This window comes from Salvelinus fontinalis, chromosome 17 (genome assembly GCF_029448725.1).
Source record: "Salvelinus fontinalis isolate EN_2023a chromosome 17, ASM2944872v1, whole genome shotgun sequence".
Classification (NCBI taxonomy): Eukaryota; Metazoa; Chordata; class Actinopteri; order Salmoniformes; family Salmonidae; genus Salvelinus; species Salvelinus fontinalis.
Genome location: NC_074681.1, coordinates 35,436,219 through 35,458,296, shown reverse-complemented (window position 1 = coordinate 35,458,296; position 22,078 = coordinate 35,436,219). Strand labels below are relative to the sequence as shown.

Genomic DNA, 22,078 nt, shown 5'->3' with positions numbered 1-22,078 from the left:
GCATCATGTTATGGGTATGCTTGTCATCAGCAACAACTAGGGAGCTTATTTCTAAATAGAAATACTTTGAGATAAGCACAGGCAAAATCCTAGAGGAAAACTTGGTTCAGTGTGCTTTCCAACAGACACTGGAAGACAAATTCACCTCTTAGCAGGGCAATTACCTAAAACACAAGGCCAAATATACGCTGGAGTTGCTTACCAAGATGACATTGAATGTTCCTGAGTTGCTTAGTTACAGTTTTACTTAAATTGGCTTGAAAATCTATGGTAAGTCTTAAAAATGGCTGTCTAGCAATGATCAACCAACTTGACAGAGCTAGACATTTTTTGTTGTTGAATACTGGGCACATATTGTATAATCCAGGTGTGCAAAGCTCTTAGAGACTTACCCAGAAATACACTACCAAATGTGATTCTAACATGTTGATTCAGGGGTTTGAATACTTATCTAATCAATATATATTAGTGTTTTGTTTTCCATTAGTATTTTAGCAAATTGTTCTTCCACTTTGACAGTACAGAGTATTTTGTGTAGATTGTTTACAAAAAAATGACTTAAAATCAATTTGAATCCCACCTTGCAGCACAACAAAATGTGGAAAAAGTCAAGGGGTGTAAATACTTTGTGAAGGCACTGTTATACTGGTATCTTACCTAGGCTAGGGACAAGGCTAATGCACTAGTATATTCTCCAGTCATGTGAAATAGTCTGAAAAACACTCAATTCTAACCAGGTTTGCATGCAGACCAGTGGAAAGGTGCAGATGTAGGCCCTCATGGTATCCAGACGTGTAGCAGTCAGACCTGTTGAGGCGACTGACGATATCTCCTCTTTAAGGATGAAAGCATACCCAAATGAACTCACTAGGGCCTCACAATTAGGATTAGTCTCAGTCCAGCAGGCCAGCCTTCAAATCAAATCAAGTTGATTTGTCGCATACAGAGATTAGCAATGTTAAACTGACCCTGTATTTAGCTTACTTACTTCTTGTGTTCTTATTTTTATTTCTCGTGTTTTTGTTCTACCTTGTTATTTTTAGTACTACATTGATATTGATGCCTTGATATTTTTAGTATTAGATATTGATGCCTTGTTGTGTTTAGAGTTTGCAGGAAAGGCACTGCACTTGCACACGTGACAATAAAACTTAAAATACCTGAAATAAAGCACGTTCAGCGAATTGCTTGAATCTAGCTCCAGCAGTGCAGTAAACGTCTAACAGTATAGACATTTCAGAACGAGCAATATTGGAAAGTTTGGGGTCACTTAGAAACGTCCTTGTTTTTGAAAGAAAAGCACCTTTTATGTCCATTAAAATAACATGAAATACAGTGTAGACATTGTTAATGTTGTAAATGACTATTGTAGCTGGAAACGGCTGATTTTGAATGAAATATCTATATAGGCGTAAAGAGGCCCATTATCAGCAACCATCACTCCTGTGTTCCAATGGCACGTTGTGTTAGCTAATCCAAGTTTAACATAAAAAATTAAAAGGCTACTTGATCATTAGAAAGCCCTTTTGCAACTGTTGTGCTGATAAAAGAAGCAATAAATCTGGCCTTCTTCAGACTAGTTGAGTATCTGGAGCATCAGCATTTGTGGGTTTGATTACAGGCTCAAAATTAGACAAAACCACAGAATAAAAGAATCAGGAAGGTTAGCTTGCTTCTGTCAACCTTGCCTTGCTTTTAGAAGGTTTCACCTTGTTGTACTGAAGTGCTTCGTTACATTGGGGATGAGACAGCCCTGTATGTCAATTAAATTTTATCTACTTATCCTGCTCTTTGAATCTAGCGTACAGTACACCCAGTGTCCACTACACTCAACCTTAAATAAATGCAATACATTTGTGCTGTTCATAAACAAATGCATGAATGGGCTCCCGAGTGGCGTAGCGGTCTAAGGCACTGTATCTCAGTGCTAGAGGCGTCACTTCAGACCCTGGTTAGATTCCAGTCTGTGTCACAACCGGCTGTGATTGGGAGTCCCATAGGGCGGCGCACAATTGGCCCAGCATCGTCCGGGGTAGGCCGTCACTGTAAATAAGAATTTGTTCTTAACTGATTTGCGTAGTAAAAAAAAAAAAAAAGGAGGGTAATAATGTGAGAAGTACTGTATATACAGCTGTTATGATTGTTTTTCTTAATATCAAATCCTTTCCAGGTAACAATTAGGTACCTTACTGTAATAGTTTTCTATAAAACAAATTGCTTTTTAGCAAAGAACTATTTCTCTCTGGGAGTGGTCTGAGTGGGTAGGGTAAGGGCACCAAAACGATGGAGGGGCTAATGGGAAGGATATGTATTCTTAAAACTAGCTGTTATTATTATTGGAACTCTTAGTTATTGGTCTATTAACCTATTGCTTGGTGATGTCACCAGGCAAGCCAAAACTCCATACATCCAAAACCTGTTGAGGTCCTGTGTAGTTTGTATTTTCAACCAGCAACTATCAGGAAATAACCCTGGTCAGATTTTTTCACCCTTCTACAGTGTTAGTTTCATCAGCTGTAGTACAATATATTAAACAGAGAAAACTTAAAAATTGACTGCACTGGGCCTTAAAATGAAATAACATTAGATTGGATTTTACAACGCTACCTGCAATAATTACTCTGTCATTATTGCTCAATATCTTTATATAAAAACATCCAAGTACTGAATAATTACAAATTCTTTCCTGGTCAAGTGTCCCTGTCTAACACCGAATGCTTCCCCGACACTATACATGCTGGGAAATCACGGGAGACCTATGGATTTCACGACCCACTTCATCGAGAGCGCACGATTATGAGAGATGTCTGTCAGGGGAAAACCAGTCACCCATCCACTTGAGTAAACACACAGGGTCTCCAACTCCCCACCATACAGGCTGCTCTCCGCCACACACACACAGCTAGTCTTCCACAGCCACACACACACACGGGCTGCCTCATTTGCCCCTCCTGTCAGTTTGGGTCACATCAGCAGGTCCATTGGGAGAGCTGCCATTTATGACTGCCCGAGTTAGCAGACCGACAGCCCCCAGTCTCTGGAAGCAATGTAGTATCTCCCACTAGCCATACCCCTCCTCTCTCCTGTGCCTCCACCCCACTGACCCTAGACCCCACCAGGCAACATATGCTTCCAATGGCCCAGTTGGTTGGGGCAGTGTTTTGTGCACAAATCGTAGGTTTGATTCCTGCATGAGCCACACATACAGAATAGGTTGAAAGCATCTTCGGAACGACCATTTTATATAAGGCATGAGTTAGAACACTCCAGTAAGAATCCAAGTTGGTTACCCTTAGGACTCTCATTGACTGGTCAAATTCTCAAATGGCCTAACCACATTCGTTGGCTTCTTCACAACCAAAGATAAGCCTAATTAGGCTTGTATCAGATTGCTTTCACCTATAAATACCTTTCTGATCAGTCAGAGGTGAGCTGGCATGCAGCCAAAGTAAACATCTCAGCAGGGGCCCCTCTTCTTCCCTCCTGTAGGGTAGGTGGATGGTGTGATTGCTCTAGTGTTCAGCCAAATTATTATGCTTATTGCGCAATGAAATATTTCTAAAATGTGATTAATTGTAGTGGATTTTATTGAATTGTTAGTAGATATCACATGTGGCAAAAATATGTCCATCTGCACTTAAAAAGCCTTTATTTTCCTATTCTGGGGGTAATAACTTCACCACCATGAATCAACCAAGGTCATTTAACACTCAAAATAGACATGTACATTTAACATCCAATTAAAAATAAAAAAAACTGGTCAACAAGCACTCCGGGTTTGGTTTCCTAGGCGAATATCATGATTCACTTTTATTAAAAGCATCATAACTACAGTTCATCATACATGATGTAAAAGGAAAAAAAATAAAGAAAAAAAGACAAAGAATACATTTACAACTTATGTCTGTAAACTTCAAGGCTAGTTAGAATTGAGGTAATGCATTTCAGCTTGGTGGCTAAAAGTAACAAAAAGCCCATTCAATAGTTCTAATAAAGGTACCTGATTATTTTACTCTTACACCAGTGCATCAACAGGGATAGTGTGAGACAAATTGATTGCAGTACTTTTTCATGTCATCGTTTATATGCGATTTAGTTTCTCTTTTTCACCGACACTTGTGGTTGTGTTTTAATGGGAGAGCGATGTTTGAGACATTCAAAAGCTGCCTTAGGTTATTGCTGTCTCCTTCCGCGTTGTGGAAGAGAGGTCTCTCCCCTGCTTGGCTTTGTCAGTGTGTCAGACTAAAAACAGTCAGGAGAGTCAGGGCCATCAGTGTGTGAGACTGGAAAACAGTTTCTATAACGAGTGTGACTTGGAAGAGTCAGACAATATGGGTGTTAGTAGTAGTAGTAGTAGTAGTAGGTGGCAGAAAACTAGAACTGGGAAGAGTTTGACTGAGAAGGGTAACGGGGTCGATTCATAGACTGGGAGAGGAACGGTGGATGAGGGTAAGACCGTCCGATTGAGACGGGGAAGAGTCAGAGATTGGATTGTTAGTGTGTAAGACTACAGGAAGAAACAGTCGGGTGTGTGTAGACTTGTGTGGGAGATCAGTGTGAGAGACTGGGAACAGTCAGATTATTAGGCCATCTGATATGTGAGGACTTCATCCTGCTCTTCAAGGCAGAACAGTACAACAGCAAAAAAAAAGAAAAAAAATTCAACAAGATCCTTTTCATCAGCAGCATATAGACGCTTAATGCCGTTAAATTGTACGCCAATGGAGAGTTACGAGATGCTACTTAATTTCACAATATCAAGAGAGTAAAAAAAAATAAAAAAATACAGAAACAGAAAAGCAGCATAGCACTATTGGAACGATTAATTCCTATAATAATATTTCGGAGGAAATGTTCCATCTCATCTAGTATGCACTGTTCAGAGAGCACAAAGACCAAAAATAACACCCTTTTGACATCTGCAAAACTCTAGTTCAGTTTGCTTTTTCCCTGACTACGCTATTAACGCTACAGTGAGAGCCTTTTAGTTACGTATACTCTCCCTGATTTTCATTTTTACCTGTAAAAGAAACAAAGACAAATAAAACAAAAAAACTAATTTGGATATCAAGTTGGTGTGTAAACGTGTCATGAGAGCACTGGGGGGGAGGGGAGGGGGTCAAAGGCCAGTTTAGTTTCAGTCACTCTTCTCAGGGGCATCCTCTCCTTCCTCCTCATCCTCGGCTGCTAGGTCTTGCGGCGAGTCGGCTTCCTCAGCCAATGCGGAGGCCTCGTCTTCTAGGGCAGACGACTCGGCCGTCTTCTCCAGGCTCTCTGCTGAGTCACTGTCGTCGGCTGTCTCTGGGTCTGCGGTAGCGGCGGCAGGGCGGTCCGGGGCAGGGCCAGCCTGGCTGGGCTCCTTCTCCTGGCCCTGAGCTCCAGAAGCAGCCCCCATGGCTCCAGCCATGGCGCTCTGCAGGTCAGCCAGGGTGGTGGGGGGGAAGCCAGGCATAGTGAGACCTCCCAGGCCAGGGGGCAGGAACATGTAGGGGGAAAAGAGCCCAGGGGCCATGGTGGACAGCAGGAAAGGGTTGAAGGCCAGGGAGCTGGCCGACATGCCGGAGGCGGCCATTGCGGCAGCGGCTGCGTTCAGAGCCACGGCGTCCCTGTTAGCCTCGCTCGACTCCACCCCAGTGTCCTTCTCCTCATCCCCCTCTTCTCCGCCCTCCCCGTCGTCTCTCTTTGACGTCTCGTCCGAATCGCCCTCGTCATTGGTGCCGTTGGAGGCTGCAGCGGGCGTGGCTGCAGCCGAGGCAGCGGCGAGGTTATTTCCGAACAGGCCTCCCAGGCCAAACATGTTTGGCAGGCCGCCCATACCAGCCATACCAGGCAGCATGAGAGGCAGCATGGCTGAGGCGTGTTTAGAGTCAGCCCCCCCCATGCCGGGGAAGCCCATGAGCTGCAGCTGAAGACTCTGGAAGCTCTGTAGGCCCTGCAGGCTGGTGAGGTCCATTCCTCCAAACAGACCATTCATCAGCAGAGGGTTCAGGCCCCCGGACGATGCAGCCTGGGCCTGAGCTGCCGCGGCAGCCGCCGTCGCCTTGGCGATCTCCGATTTGGGGCGTCTCCCCCGACGACGGACGCCCTCCTCGCGCACCACGGGCCCCGTCAGGAGACGGTCAAACATGGCCTCAGGGAGGAAGCCCTGTGGAATGGGGTAAGAAACCGTGGTTAGTTAGTCAAACGACAATTTTGCGATTCGGCATTAATTTCTCCTCAAACATCAACAGATAAGATTAAAATCTAAAACAAGTGCTGATTGGAATCAATTGAGGGCTAACCGGGAGAATGACAAGAAACTCACCGATTGCTTGACAATGTCGGTCCAGTCAGGAGCGATGGCAAACTCTGGGTTCTCCAGGAGCCATCGGGGCAGTTCCTTCATGGGCGGCGCCATGGCTCCACCCATCTGGGAAAAAAAGAGGAACAAAATGTTTGACAAGATAGAAATACCTTCAGTTTTGCTATGAAATTTGTTTTGCCAAATTGAAACCGTTACCAAATGGCGACCAATGCATTTGTGACAAAGCTAATTTGTACTGTACTGAAAAGAAGCCATACCTTTCTGCCGTTTCTCCGGTTGACCACGGGAACCCTCTCTTCTCCGGTGAGAGTGTTGATGTCGATCTTGTTGGGGTTTCGGCAGCGGTGCCGCTTCTGCTTGGGTTTGGGGAACTGGGAGGAGAGGAGCAACTCCTCACTCTTCTACAGAGAGACATACGGGAGTGTGGACAGGGATTAGGAACCACGACAGGACCAGACATGAAATCCTTGAATATTTCATTATATACACTAATCGTTATGAATTAGAATAGCTAAATGTTATATTTGTAACCATATTTTAATCACTGAACGGGATGGTGTAAGATCTGATTTAGGAAAGGGAACAGGGGGTTGAAGGTAGGGGATATGCTCATATTCCACACTGATGTGTTAGTTCTACTGTATAGTGACATCTGGTAAACAACTAGACTTTATTCCATTTTGTTGAAGTACATACTGGTGTGTATGCAGTAGGCATGTCCATTGTGTACGTGGGGTGCTGTCTGAGCCAGTCCCTCAGGTCCTTGTCAGAGGGGGTACCAGCGTCCCCGTCCTCTATAGCGCTGACAGAGGGGACGCGGGCGGATGCGCTGGGACTGGGAATGTTGTGGCGGTAGGAACGTGGGGGCATCTGCACCCCCTCCACCGACGCTTTGGTCCCCTCGGAATCCTCCTATAGAGGGGTGCGGGGGATGAAGACCGGGAAAAGTTAACTTCATTCATTACTATGTAAAGTAGAGCTACTCAAATTGTATCTAAAATGTTTGATTTTGTATGACATTTTGATTAATGTCCTGTCAAACTTGTATTTAAATGTACGTTAGTCTAATTGAGATATCCCAGGCATACCCGTGTTCATTTGACATTTTCTAAAACTTAATTCAGACTTTGTCCCATTGAACCGGTTTTCTATCAGGTATTTAACTATTTATTAAAATGTCCAGTGCTGTCCGAAACATGATTTCCTGTGTTTATATACATTTTCACACTAAGGTTGGAATAATACTGAAATTGTTAAATTATGGTAATGCCCTTTAAGTGTAAGACAGCGTTTCCCAAACGTGGTCCTGTCGACCACAAAGGGTGCACATTTTGGTTATTGCTCTAGCACTACACAGCAGTTTCAAAAAATCAAAGCGTGATGATTAGTTGAGTCAGCTGGTTAGTGCTAGGAAAAAAAGGGGGATCCCGAGAACAGAGTTTGGGAAGCTCGGTAAGAGCTGCTTGAGTGGAGCTGAAGTGAGGGACTAAAAATAAAATCACTAATGTAAAATATACTGTGTCCGTAAAATGTATATAGGTTCAGAACGTCTGTGAAACACAAGTGGAAAAATATATGTCAAATAGAAATCAAAACTGGATGGTCTTCAGATAGGAGGGGTTGAGGGTAACTGACGGTGGAACTAAAAACAAACTGCAATTAACACATATGGAATCATGCATTAACCAAAAACGTGTTAGAAGAATCTCAAATATAACGTTTGATTTGTTTAAGTAGCCACCCTTTGACTTGATGACAGCTTTGCACACACTTGGCATTCTCTCAACCAGCTTCATGAGGTAGTCACCTGGAATGCATTTCAATTAACAGGTGTGCCTTGTTAAAAGTTAATTTGTGGAATTTCTTTCCTTCTTAATGCCTTTGGAGACAATCAGTTGTGTTGTGACAAGGTAAGGGTGGTATATTTGCCCTATTTGGTAAAAGACCAAGTCCAAATTATGGCAAGAACAGCTCAAACAAGGAAAGAGAAACAGTTCATCATTACTTTAAAACATGGTCAGCCAATAAGGAATATTTCAAGAACTATGAAAGTTTCTTCAAGTGCAGTCTCAAAAACCATAAAGTGCTATGATGAAACTGGCTCGCATGAGTACCGCCACAGGAAAGGAAGACCCAGAGTAAACTCGGAGGATAAGTTCATTAGAGTTACCAGCCTCAGAAATCAGCAATTAACTGCACCTCAGATAAATGCTTCAGAGTTCAAGTAACAGACATTTCAACATCAACTGTTCAGAGGAGACTGTGTGAATCAGACCTTCATGCCCAAATTGCTGCAAAGAAACCACTAAAGGACACCAATAAGAGACTTGCTTGGGCCAAGAAACAGGAGCAATGGACATTAGACAGGTAGAAATCTGTCATTTGGTCTGATGAGTCCAAATTTGAGATTATTGGCTCCAAACTCCATGTCTTTGAGACACAGTAGTTGAACGGATGATCTCCGCATGTGTGGTTCCGATCGTTAAGCATGGGGTGGTGGTGTGATGGTGCTTTGCTGGTGACACTTATTTAGAATTCAAGCATGGCTACCACAGCATTCTGCAGCAATATGCCATCTTATCTGGTTTGCACTTAGTGGGACTATCATTTGTTTTTCAACAGGACAATGAACAAACACAACTCCAGGCTGTGTAAGGGCTATTTGACCAAGAAGGAGCGTGATGGAGTGCTGCATCAGATGACCTGGCATCCACAATCACCCGACCTCAACCCAATTGAGATGGTTTGGGATGATTGAGCAGAAAGTTAAGGAAAAGCAGCCAACAAGTGCTCAGCATATGTGGGAACTCCTTTAACCTCTTGACGCTAGGAGGCAGAATTTTTATGTTTGGAAAAATAATGTTCCCAATGTAAATGGCCTATTTCTCAGGCCCAGATGCTAGAATATGCATATAATTGACAGATTCGGATAGAAAACAGTCTAAAGTTTCCAAAACTCAAAATATTGTCTGTATAACAGAACTGATTTTGCAGGAGAAAACCTGAGGAAATCCAACCAGGAAGTGCCTCTTATTTTGAAAAATCCCTGTTCCATTGCCTGCCTTTCCTTCATTTAAAGGGGTATCAACCAGATTCCCTTTCCTATGGCTTCCTCGGGATGTTAAGTCTTCAGACATAGTTTCAAGCTTTTTCTGAAAAATGAGCGAGATTTATCAAATCGCGTCAGTGTCCTTGATTAGTTATTGCGCGCGAAAGTGGTAGCTCGACATTTTATTTCTGTCTTGTATTGAATAGTTTACCCTCCGGTTGAAATATTATCGATTATTTATGTTAAAAACCGTTTGACATGTTTCTACGAACTTTACGGATACAATTTGGAATTTCGTCTGCCCTTCATGACCGGCACGAGCCTGTGGATTACTGAATATAACGCGCAAACCAAATGGAGGTTTTTGGATATAATAATCATCTTTATCGAACAAAAGGAACATTTGTGTAACTGGGAGTCTCGTGAGTGCAAACATCCGAAGATCAAAGGTAAGCGATTCATTTTATTGCTTTTCTGACCAATCAACATTGCTGCTAGCTGTTTGTAATGTTTTGTCTAGTGATCGATAAACTCACAAATGCTTGGATTGCTTTCGCTGTAAACCATTTTTATTTTTTATCTGACACGACAGGTGGATTAACAACAAGCTAAGCTGTGTTTTGCTATATTGCACTTGTGATTTCATGAATATAAATATTTTTAGCAAATGTTTTAATTTGGCGCTCTGTAAATCAGCGGTTGTTGATGAAAATTATACCACTAAAGGGATCCGTGCGCCAAGAGGTTAAGAAAATCAGTCCTCATGAAGCTGGTTGAGAGAATGCCAAGAGTGTGAAAAGCTGTCAAGGCAAAGGGTGACTACTTTGAAGAAACTCAAATATAAACTATATTTTGATTTGTTTAACACTTTTTGGTTACTACATGATTCCATATGTGTTATTTCATAGTTTTGACATCTTGACTATTACTCTTAGTCAAAATAAAGTAAAACCTTTGAATGAGTAGGTGTGTCCAAACATTTGACTGGTACTGCATATATACATACACATAATTTTTTTTTAAAGAGCTGTTTTGATAGGATGGAGTTTTGGCCGGAAAATTAGTTAGACCAATGCTCTTTGCTAAGAAGCTGTTTGTTTCTTTTTGACCATTTTAATTTAACACAATCACAGTACGGTACTTAATTGTTACCCAGAACCCATTTGTTATTGCAATAAAAAAAATGCTGCATTGGACCTTTAATAAAATGTGACTGTTAGTGACCATGCTCTGTACCGTGGCTCCTCTCTTGTTGTTGATAAACAGCAGCTCTAGCCCCTCCACATTTTTCCTGCGGCCTCGTCTCCTCCGGGTGGGCAGGTCGGCATCGGCCAATGAGCCATTGGCCCTATGTCTGGAAGGCGTGGCCGCCTGTAGCAGCTCCATCTGAGCCTTGAGGGTAGCAGAAGGCACCATGCTGCTGCTGGAGTAGCCCGCCAGGGACGACGCTGCCTTGTGGTGATGCATGCCCTGGAGCAGAATAAGTCCCAATGATAAATATGGAAACTTAGAGTCAATGTATAGACTAAAATGCAATGCCTGTAACAAAGAAGTTAATTTACATGGCAACTAATATGACCATAGTACTTTACATACTTGACTCCTTTATATAAAAGATATGATAAATATTAAAATGCTTTATTTCAGTGGGGTCAATTTTACTCATACATCAGGGAGACCAGAGGGGTATCCTACAAAGTAAGCAGGATCTACTCAGGGTTTTCTAAAGCGAACCAGCATCAGTTCCCTTCGCATTCCAGCTCAGGCTTCACCCATACTACGATGGTGGGTATTGCTTGTCCGCCTGCCGCTAATTCTAAAATCTCTGAAACTGGAAACACTTATCTCCCTCACTAGCTTTAAGCACCAGCTGTCAGAGCAGCTCACAGATTACTGCACCTGTACATAGTCCATTTATAATTTAGCCCAAACAACCTCTTCTTCCCCTACTGTATTTATTTTGCTCCTTTGCACCCCATTATTTCTACTTTACACATTCTTCCACTGCAAATGTACCATTCCAGTGTTTTACTTGCTATATTGTATTTACTTCGCCACCATGGCCTTTTTTTGCATTTCTCTCCCTTATCTCAAATTGTATATAGACTTATTGTTCTACTGTATTATTGACTGTATGTTTGTTTTACTCCATGTGTAACTCTGTTGTTGTATGTGTCGAACTGCTTTGCTTTATCTTGACCAGGTCGCAATTGTAAATGAGAACTTGTTCTCAACTTGCCTACCTGGTTAAATAAAGGTGAAATATAAAAATTAAAAAAATAATTCTAGCAGTCTTGTAACTGACACATTTAGATTTGGTCGAAATCAAAATAAAGGAAAAGTTCTTGCAAATTCAGTATGGTATGATGAGAAATATGCTTTTAGAAGTGACGTCTTTATTTTATTACGTATCATTAACACAGTCTTTGGTGTGCTTATCAATGAATGAGCAACACCCCTACCCACTCCTATCAATAAAATAATTTTACCGAAATAACACTTGTCATATAAAAGTTACTGTCCCTGTAAAATACCAAATGCATTTTGTCATTGCTAAATAATGTGATAAATACTTTTACATTTAATACTAACAAAACATTTGATCATTTAAAAAAAATCAGTCTTCTTCCTCAAATGAAGAGGATGATGGCACAATCTTTGTGAGCGAGAGGGAGGGAATCCTTATTTAATTTGGTCCTCAACTCGCTGCTCAGACACTTCATTCAGGATAAATTAGTTAGTCATGAGTTACCCAGCCCTGGAATAGGTTAGTTCTGTAGGATTCATTGCCATAGAAATTTACCTGACTGAAAGGTGAGCCACATTGGTACGACTGGTTATCCTGAGTTGAACTCAGGAGTTGACCAAGGTTACCTCGCTAACTCTTCAAACCTGATTCGTAGGACACCACTGACCCAAAAGCGCCATTCAAAAAAATACAATTCCGTTGTAAAAAGTGATACATAATTCTAAATTTAGAATTCATAACATTTTAAAGACCCTACCTTGGTGAGGTCCATGGCCTGGCTCTGGGACTCAGGTTGGTGAGACTCTCTGAGCTGAGCCACCATATCCATCAGGTTCCTTCGCTTGGCGGCGCGCTCCGCCTCAATCTCCACCTTTCTCCGCCTGCGACGACGCTGCTTTGGCAACGACATGCTCAGAGCATCCTCCTTTACAGAGAGCGAGAGGGGAAATATAGGGTTGAGAATTCAAGGTTTTACTGCTTACCTACAAAGCATCACATGGGTCTGCGCCTACACCCATCTCTCCGATTTGGTCCTGCCGTACATACCTACACGTACGGTCACAGAACACAGGCCTCCTTATTGTCCCTAGAATTTTTAAGCAAACAGCAGGAGGCAGGGCTTTCTCCTATAGCGCTCCATTTTTATGGAATGGTCTGCCTATCAAAGTGAGAGATGCAGACTCGGTCTCAACCTTTAAGTCTTTATTGAAGACTCATCTCTTCAGTAGGTCCTATGATTGAGTGTAGTCTGGCCCAGGGGCGACAAGGTGAACGAAGAGGCACTAGAGCGACGAACTGCCCTTAATGTCTCTACCTGACCGGCTTCCCCTCCACTGGGATTCTCTGCTTCTGACCCTATTACAGGGGCTGAGTCACTGGCTTACTAGTGCTCTTCCATGCAGTCCCTAGGAGAGGTGCGACACTTGAGTGGGTTGAGTCACAGACGTGATCTTCCTGTCCGGTTTTGCACCCCCCTTGGGCTTGTGTGGTGGAGGAGATCTTTGTATCTTTGTGGGTTATACTCAGCCTTGTCTCAGTGTAGTAAATTGGTAGTCTATTGATATCCCTCTAGTGGTGTGGGTGCTGTGCTTTGGCAGTGGGTGGGGTTATATCTTGCCTGGTTGGCCCCGCCCCAGTCACCAGCATCTATGCTGCATTAGTCTGTGTGTCTAATGGGGGGGGGGGGTGACTAGGGTCAGTTTTAAATCTGATGTAATTCTCCTGTCTTATCTGGTGTCCTGTGTTAATTTAAGTTGGGTCCCTCTAATTCTCTCTACCCCCTCCCGGAGAACCTGAGCCCTAGGATCATGCCTCCAGACTACCTTGTCTGATGACTTCTTGCTGTCCCCAGTCCACTTGGTCGTGCTGCTGCTCCAGTTTCAACTGTTCTGACCTGTTCACCGGCTATGAAAAGCCAACTGACATTTACTCCAGAGGTACTGACCTGTTGCACCCTCTACAACCACTGATTATTATTTGACCCTGCAGGTCATCTATGAACATCCTGAAGAACAACCTGGCCTTAATGGCCATGTACTCGTATAAATCTCCACCTGGCACAGCCAGAAGAGGACTGGCCACCCGTTGGAACCTGGTTCCTCTAGGTTCCTTCCTAGGGAGTTTTTCCTAGCCACTGTGCTTCTACATCTGCATTGCTTGCTGTTTGGGGTTTTAGGCTGGGTTTCTGTTTAGCACTTTGTGACATCTTCTGATGTAAAAAGGGCTTTATAAATACATTAGATTGAAAATCAATGTAGAAAAATGGGACACCGGTTTGAAAGTCAAATTAAGTGATTTAAGTTAATTATGTAGTAATAAGGAAATATTCATTTTCAGACCTCACCCTATATATCAGTATGAATACACTTTATCTTCCAAGACCAATCATCTGAGATGCATGTTTTTTAACCGATAGTTACAAACTAAATCTGTTGAGTGGGCAATTTTTTTTTTTTTACTACTTACGTTAACCTGTGGCGAGAGGGTGAGGTCCTCGCTGCCACTGAAGCTCGTCTGAGCAGCCGCCACCATCGACAGCTCGGCCAGGCCGCGCCTCTGCTGGGGGCTTTCTAACGCCATGGGGCCAGGGTATCCAGGCAACAGGCCCGGGATGTCGAAGAACTGACGGCGGTTGGCGGGCCACTTGCCCTTGATGACCGCCTCGCAGATGTTGTCCATGCGATTGATCATCACGCGATCCTGGAAAGTCAAAATGGGGCACAGAGGAATGGGTTAATACAACTAGAGAAGTACTTTGATGATGGAGTTGGGTCCGACTTGAAAACAGGGCTTTTCTCCATTTTATTTCTTTATGTAAACTGATATCCGTGTTATTTCTTTAAAACCGAACTGCTCAAGTACCTTAGGTTTATAGTGTGTGCCTAGCAAAAGTGTTCATCCACCTCTGCGTTGTTCCTATTTTGTTGCATTACAACCTGTAATTTAAATGTATTGTTATTTGGATTTTATGTAATGGACACACAAAATAGTCCAATTTGGTGAAATGTTAAAAAATAACTTGTTTAAAAAATAATAATAATAAAAAGAAAAAGGTGGCGCATACATATGTATTCACCCCCTTTGCTATGAAGCCCCTAAATAGGATATGGTGCAACCAATCACCTTCAGAAGTCCTATAATTAGTTAAATAAAGTCCACCTGTGTGCAATCTAATGATCTGAGTATATATGTATATATACACACACACACACACACGTTCTGAAAGGCCCCAGAGTCTGCAACACCACTAAGCGAGGGGCACCACCAAGCAAGTGGCACCATGAAGACCAAGGAGCTCTCCAAACAGGTCAGGGACAAAGTTGTGGAGAAGTACAGATCAGGGTTGGGTCATAAAAAAATATCTGAAACTGAACATACCACAGAGCACTATTAAATTCATTATTAAAAAATGGAAAGAATATGGCACCACAACAAACCTCCCAAAGGAGGGCCACCCACCAAAACTCACAGACCAGGCAAGGAGGGCATTAATCAGGGAGGCACCAAAGATAGCCAACCCTGAAAAAGTTGCAAAGCTCCACAGCGGAGATAGGAGTATCTGTCCATAGAACCACTAAGCCGTACACTCCACAGAGCTGGGCTTTACGGAAGAGTGGTCAGAAAAAAGCCGTCTGGCGCAAACCCAACACCTCTCATCACCCCAAGAACACCATCCATACAGTGAAGCATGGTGGTGGCAGCATCATGCTGTGGGGATTTTCATCAGCAGGGACAGGGAAACTGGTCAGAATTGCAGGAATGATGGATAGTGCTAAATACAGGGAAATTCTTGAGGGGAAAACGGTTTTAGTCTTCGGGAGATTTGAGACTGGGACGGAGGTTCACCTTCCAGCAGGGCAATGACCCTAAGCATACTGTTAAAGCAACACTTGAGTGGTTTAAGGGGAAACATTTAAATGTCTTGGAATGGCCTAGTCAAAGCCCAGCCCTCAATCCAATTGAGAATCTGTGGTATGACTTAAAGATTGCTGTACACCAGCAGAACCCATCCAACTTGAAGGAGCTGGAGCAGTTTTGCCTTGAAGAATGGGCAAAAATACCAGTGGCTAGATGTGCCAAGCTTATAGAGACATACCCCAAGAGACTTGCAGCTGTAATTGCTGCATTTCTTGTTTCACAATAAAAATATTTTGCATCTTCAAAGCATGTTGTGTGCAATGTTGTGTTCCAGGGAGCAAGGCAATAAAATAGGAAAAATGCCAAGGGGGGTGAATACTTTCACAAGCCACTGTATAGTGTGTGCCTATTATGGGGTATTGTGTGTAGATTGCTGAGAATTTTTATTTATTTTAATCAATTTTAGAATAAGGCTGTAACGTAATAAAATGTGGGAAAAGTAAATGGGTCAGAATTAATACTTTCCAAATGCACTGTACCTTTCATAATATTTCCCTACCTTTAAATTTGCCTACCTTTAAATCTATTGTTGCTTCATTCTTTCCTCACTTTCAACATTTGAATGAAATAAGTTTCGTTGTCCCCATCTTCATAATTCTAATGACATCCTTGAATAATATAGGACTAGATTCAGAAGGCTTTCACTTCTCTTCGCGAAGATTGTATGATACAGGTCTGAATAAATGCAACAAAATAAAGTCGAGCAAGCTATTCTAGATGAGCTTTTCCTGGGACTCCAAGAGCTAAGGAGCGTTTTTTAAGTAGAGGCCAGTGGCACACAGGTGCTTGCGTGTTGCGCAAGAGACAGAAGCTTATTATGCATAACCCAACATTAATTAGCTAGGGCTAATACTGGATTGAATTTATTACCTGAAAGAGGTTGGCTAGGACATCTAGATTGATATATAGCCCTACATATATAACATAATTTGAATGGAGTCAAAGCAACAATATTCGAGTGATAAGTTGTTTAAAACTCTTAAAATAAAAATTGTAATCTACAATTGAAAAACAAGCCAGATGGAGATGGGTAAATTTGACGCACATTCAGCCTTTATATTACTGTAGCATAGGTCACAAGAAAAAAAAGTTACCATGAGATGATAGGTCTACATGCATTGTGAACTGCCGCTCCATACTGAGATGAGACATCATGCAGAGGCTGTAGAGATGCCAGATTTGGACCACACAATTTAACAGTTCCAATTAATGCCATGCTGTTCATATAAATCATTTATTACAATTAACCAGTTTCACAGTTATTTATACCAGTGAAAGGGAGTGGTAACCGGGTTCTTGGTAACCGGGTTTTTGTCATTCAACCCTAATCAGGTGTGACCATTTGCCTGATGCAGAGCGACATCTCCTTCGCATAGAGTTGACCACTCCTCTTCAATGGCTGTGCGAAGTTGCGGAATATTGGCGGGAAATGGAACAAACTGTCGTACATGTTGATCCAGAGCATCCCAAACATGCTCAATGGGAGACATGTCTGGTGCGTATATGCAGGCCGTGACAGAAGTGGGACATTTTCAGCCTCCAGGAATTGTGTACAGATCCTTGCGTCATGGGGTCATACTGAAACATGAGGTGATGTGGCGGATGAATGGCACGACAACGGGCCTCAAGATCTCATTAAGGTATATCTGTGCATTCAAATTGCCATCGATAATATATATTGTGTTCGTTGTCCGTAGCTTATGTCTGCCCATACCATAACCCCACCATTTTTAATGTATCCCTTTTTTATTTATTTAACTAGGCAAGTCAGTTAACACATTCTTATTTACAATGACAGCCTAATTGTGCGCCGCCCTATGGGACTCCCAATCACGGCTGGTTGTGAAACAGCCTGGAATTGAACCAGGGTCTGTAGTGATGTCTCTAGCACAGAGATGCAGTGCCTTAGACCGCTGCACCACCCGGGAGCCCTGAGGTAAGTTGACTGAGAATGCATACTCATTTACAGGAACGACCTGAGGAATAGTTACAGGGGAGAGTACGGGGGATGAATGAGACAATTGGAAGCTGGGGATGATTAGGAGGCCATGATGGTATGAGGATCAGATTGGGAATTTAGCTAGGAAATCGGGGTTAACACACCTACTCTTACGATAAGTGCCATGGGCACTTTAGTGACACCAGTTTAACATCCCATCTGAAAGATGGCACCATACACAGGACAATGTCCCCAATCACTGCCCTGGGGCATGCCAGATCTTATTTTTTCAACCAGAAGAAAAAGTGCTTCCTACTGGCCCTCCAACACCACTTACAGCAGCATCTGGTCTCTCATCCAGGGACCAACCCTGCTTAACTTCAGTGGTAACCCAGCAGTGGGATGCTGGATGGTATGCTGCAGGCTTCATGAGACTGTTCAAAGTTGACATCATCAAACCGCTTGCCCATACAACACCATACTCAATGTCTGCCATCTGCCTGGCACAGTTACAACGAGGATTGATACGCGAAGAGCACACTTCTCCAGTGTACTAGCGTCCATCGAAGTTGAGAATTTGCCCACTGAATTAAGTTACGACGCCGAATGGAGTCAAGTCAAGACCCTGATGAGGATGACGAGCACACAGATGAGATTCCCTGAGACAGTTTTTTAGTTTGTGCAGAAATTCTTTGGTTGAGCAACCCCAGTTTCATCAGCTGTCCGGGAGACTTGTCTCAGAGGATCCCGCAGGTGAAGAAGCCGGATGTGGAGGCCCTGGGCTGGCATGGTTACACATGGTCTGGGGTTGAGAGGCCAGTTGTACGTACTGCCAAATTCTCTAAAACAACGTTGGAGGCAGTTTATGGTAGAGAAATTAACATTAAATTCACTGGCAACAGCTTTGGTGGAGATTCCTGCAGTCAGCAGGCAAATTACACACTCCCTTAAAACTTCTTGTCAATAGGGGGGCACTGTTTTCATTTTGGAAAAAATCGTGCCCAATTTAAACGGCCTCGTACTCTGTTCTAGATCATAAAATATGCATATTATTATTACTATTGGATAGAAAACACTGAAGTTTCTAAAACGGTTTGACTTAAATCTGTGAGTAAAACAGAACTCATTTGGCAGCAAACTTCTATACAGGAAGTGAAAAATCTGAAAACGAGGCTCTGTTTCAGGGCCTGACTATTCAACTGGCTTTTATTTATCGATATGTATGCACTTCATACGCCTTCCACTAGATGTCAACGGGCAGTGGAAGGTGGAATGGGGTGTCTAGCTTGATCTGAGGCCGAACAAGAGCTTTTGGAGTGACAGGTCCGGTATTTTCTTTGTCTTCGACGACACGTGAACGACCTCGACATTGTCTTCTGAAAAGCGTTCGGTATACACGGCGAATATCCCCGGCTCTGATTTTATTTGATACATATGATAATAACATCATAAAGTAGGTTTTCAACCGAGTTTTATCAGTTTATTCAACATTTATTGGGACTTTGAGTTTCACGTTATTTGCGCCAAGAGAGGATGGGAATGTTAGCAACCTTGGCTAGCATTGTGGCGTGAATTCGACAGAAGAAATGGACATTCTAAAACCAAACAACGATTTATTCTGGAAATAGGACTCCTTGTACAACATTCTGACGGAAGCTCAGCAAAAGTAAGACAACATTTATGATGTTATTTCGTATGTCTGTGTAATATGTTGATGCCTATTCTCCGCCGTGTTGGTGAGCACTGTCTCACAATAACCCAAGCTGTATGTTGTGGTAAAGTTATTTTTAAAAATCTAACACAGCGGTTGCATTAAGAACCAGTGTATCTTTCATTTGCCATACAACACGTATTTTTATGTAAAGTTTATGATGAGTTCTTTGGTCAGATTAGGTGAGTGTCCAAAATATCTCTGGACATTCTGGGGAAATGTTGCTACGTATTCACAATGTATAACCACGATTTGCAGCTCTAAATATGCACGTTTTCGAACAAAACATAAACGTATTGTATAACATGATGTTATAAGACTGTCATCTGATGAAGTTGTCCAAAGGTTAGTGATTAATTTTATATCTATTGCTGTTTTTTGTGAAAGCTACCTTTGCGGTGAATAAATGCGTTTGTGTGTTTGGCTATTGTGGTAAGCTATTATAATTCTATATTGTGTTTTCGCTGTAAAACACACACAAAAAAAACGGAAATATTGGCTAGATTCACAAGATGTTTATCTTTCATTTGCTGTACACCATGTATTTGTCATAAATGTTTTATGATGAGTATTTATGTATTTCACGTTGCTCTCTAATTATTCTGGCTGCTTTGGTGCTATTTTTGATGGTGGCTGCAATGTAAAACTATGATTTATACCTCAAATATGCAAATATTCGAACAAAACATAAATGTATTGTATAACATGTTATAAGACTGTCATCTGATGAAGTTGTTTCTTGGTTAGTGACTAATTTTATCTCTATTTTGTCGGGTTTGTGAAAGCTACCTATGCGGTGGAAACATGGTGAAAATATGCGGTTGTGTGTTTGGCTATTGTGATTAGCTAATAGAAATACATAGTGTTTTCGCTGTAAAACATTTTTTTTAAAATCGGAAATGGCTGGATTCAGCCATCATTTGGACTTGTGATTTCATGAAAATTATATTATATGATATCCCTGTCCCGTTAGGCTAGGCTATGCTAGTCAGCTTTTTTGATGAGGAGGATCCCGGATCCGGGAGGGTGATGAAGTAGAGGTTAAAACTTGCGACATCTGTGACAGTGTGTTTTGCCCCCAGCACAAGGTGCACCTGTGTATTAATCATGCTGTTTAATCAGATTTTTGATATGCTACACCTGTCAAGTGGATGGATTATTTTAGCAAAGGAGAAAATGCTCACTAACAGGAATGTAATCAAATTTGTACAACATTTTTGAGAAATAAGCTTTTTGTGCGTATGGAAAATTTCTGGGATATTTTATTTCAGCTCATGAAACATGGGACCAACACTTTACATTATATAATTATTTGTTCAGTATATATTTCACCACTAAATGAATATGAGCATGCATCTGTGAATTAATGTACATCTTTGTTCTACAAACCTTTGGCCAGAAAGAGAAGGAGAAGGTTCTCTGGATGGCTGAGGGTTCTCCATCCTCGGGGCAGAACCCATCGCGGGTCTCGTCTCTGGCCGTGGTGCTCAGTGAGGCATTGCTCTCCTCGTCAAAGTTCTTCTGCTCAGAGGTGGCACCAACTGAAAAATGACAACGCTTGGTCAACAGCAGCCATAAGAGAATCTACAAATGGCTTCATGTAGTGCTTTCTCAAAATTAGCAACAGCAGTATACTAGAAGGGTCATACAGTGAGTCTTTAATTCAACACTAAGCAGCAAGCATAAATAGACGACATATAGTAGTTTCTAAATGCCAGCTAAAGCAGACCAACTACACACAGCCACTTACTGTGTTGGGGCTGGCTTCAACAGAGAAGTTATGATTCATGCATTTGCATGGCCCAACGGTCTATTGTATAGACTTCTACACAGACCCACGGTTGATAGTTTACATGAATTCACACCCTAAAATTGAAATTTTCCTTGAGAAAAGCTTTATTTTTAGCAATGGAGTTGGGAGTAAGACATACCTTCAGCTTGAGACGACTTCTCAGACTTGTCGTCTTCCTCCATCTTCTCCTCATCCTCCTCTTCGGGGCCTTTCTCAGCCACTGGATTGGGAGATTTGGGAGACTTGGCGGGACTCCCACCTTTCTCCTTCTTGGTTTCCTGGTCTTCCGATGCTTTGGAAGACTCCGGTCTCTCCTGGAATTCCGGATTCTTGTCCTGGTCCCCGACGTCCTCATTGGGAGGGTCTTCTTTCTCAGGTTCGGCCTCCTTGGAAGTCTCTCCATCAGCATCCCCGTTGACCTCCATTTTCTCCTCCTTCAGTTCTTGGTCTTCCTCGTCTTTTAGGTCCTCTCCCTCCTCCTTCGCTTTCTCTTCGTTCAACTCCTTCTTGGGAGACGCAGCCTTCTCTTCTTTCTCTCCCTCCATCTCTTCGTCCTTGCCTTCCTGCTCGTCTTGTTTCTCGGCTTTAGTACATGGAAGGTCGTTGTCACCTTCCTCTTTCACCACCTTGCCTTCCTCCTCCTCCTCCTCTTTGACATGGGAGGGTTTCTCAGCAGCGGCCTGCTCAGAGGCAGTAGAGGGAGCACCATCGCGGGGCGGCTGAGGCGCCCCAGCCGATCCCCCTTTGGTGAACTTCCTGTGGGCCTCAAGGAAGCCCAAGGCTGGGTCGTTGAGGATGTGGTAGTCGGTGCGGCTCACGCCGTGCTTGGAGGCGCCCAGGAGGAGGTCGCGGTCGTGCCTGCCGCAGTCCCACCACTCCGGCAGGTCAGAGCTGGGCTGGCAGAGGCGCAGGCGCTCGCCCAGCAGGGGGTGGGGCAACACCTGCTCGCGGATGCGGCGCAGCAGCTCGATGCGGTAAAGGGTGCGTGATGCGCGCTCCTCCGTGATGGGGTCAATGATCAGGGTGGGGTCTGGGAGCTCTGCCAGAGAGAGAGAGGAAGGGGGGGTGAGGAGAGGAAAATAGTTGTTAATCTAGTCAGTCATTCCAGGGAATGATC

The 22,078-nt window shown here is 43.0% G+C and overlaps 1 protein-coding gene across 2 annotated transcripts in view; it reads right to left on the bottom strand.

Moving 5' to 3' along the window:
• Nucleotides 1-3,569: 3,569 nt before the first annotated feature.
• The window catches only part of chd7 (chromodomain helicase DNA binding protein 7), an 88,586-nt gene continuing 70,077 nt past the window's right edge, over nt 3,570-22,078 (bottom strand). For both annotated transcript variants that reach the window (XM_055867213.1, XM_055867214.1), the window contains exons 30-38: nt 21,101-22,000; nt 20,559-20,710; nt 14,068-14,301; nt 12,359-12,526; nt 10,590-10,823; nt 7,001-7,216; nt 6,562-6,705; nt 6,305-6,409; nt 3,570-6,145 (exon numbers count right to left, since the gene is read on the bottom strand). In XM_055867213.1, the coding sequence (XP_055723188.1) occupies nt 5,138-6,145; nt 6,305-6,409; nt 6,562-6,705; nt 7,001-7,216; nt 10,590-10,823; nt 12,359-12,526; nt 14,068-14,301; nt 20,559-20,710; nt 21,101-22,000 (3,161 nt within the window). In that variant the 3' untranslated portion in view covers nt 3,570-5,137. The remainder of the gene's footprint in view (nt 6,146-6,304; nt 6,410-6,561; nt 6,706-7,000; nt 7,217-10,589; nt 10,824-12,358; nt 12,527-14,067; nt 14,302-20,558; nt 20,711-21,100; nt 22,001-22,078) is intronic.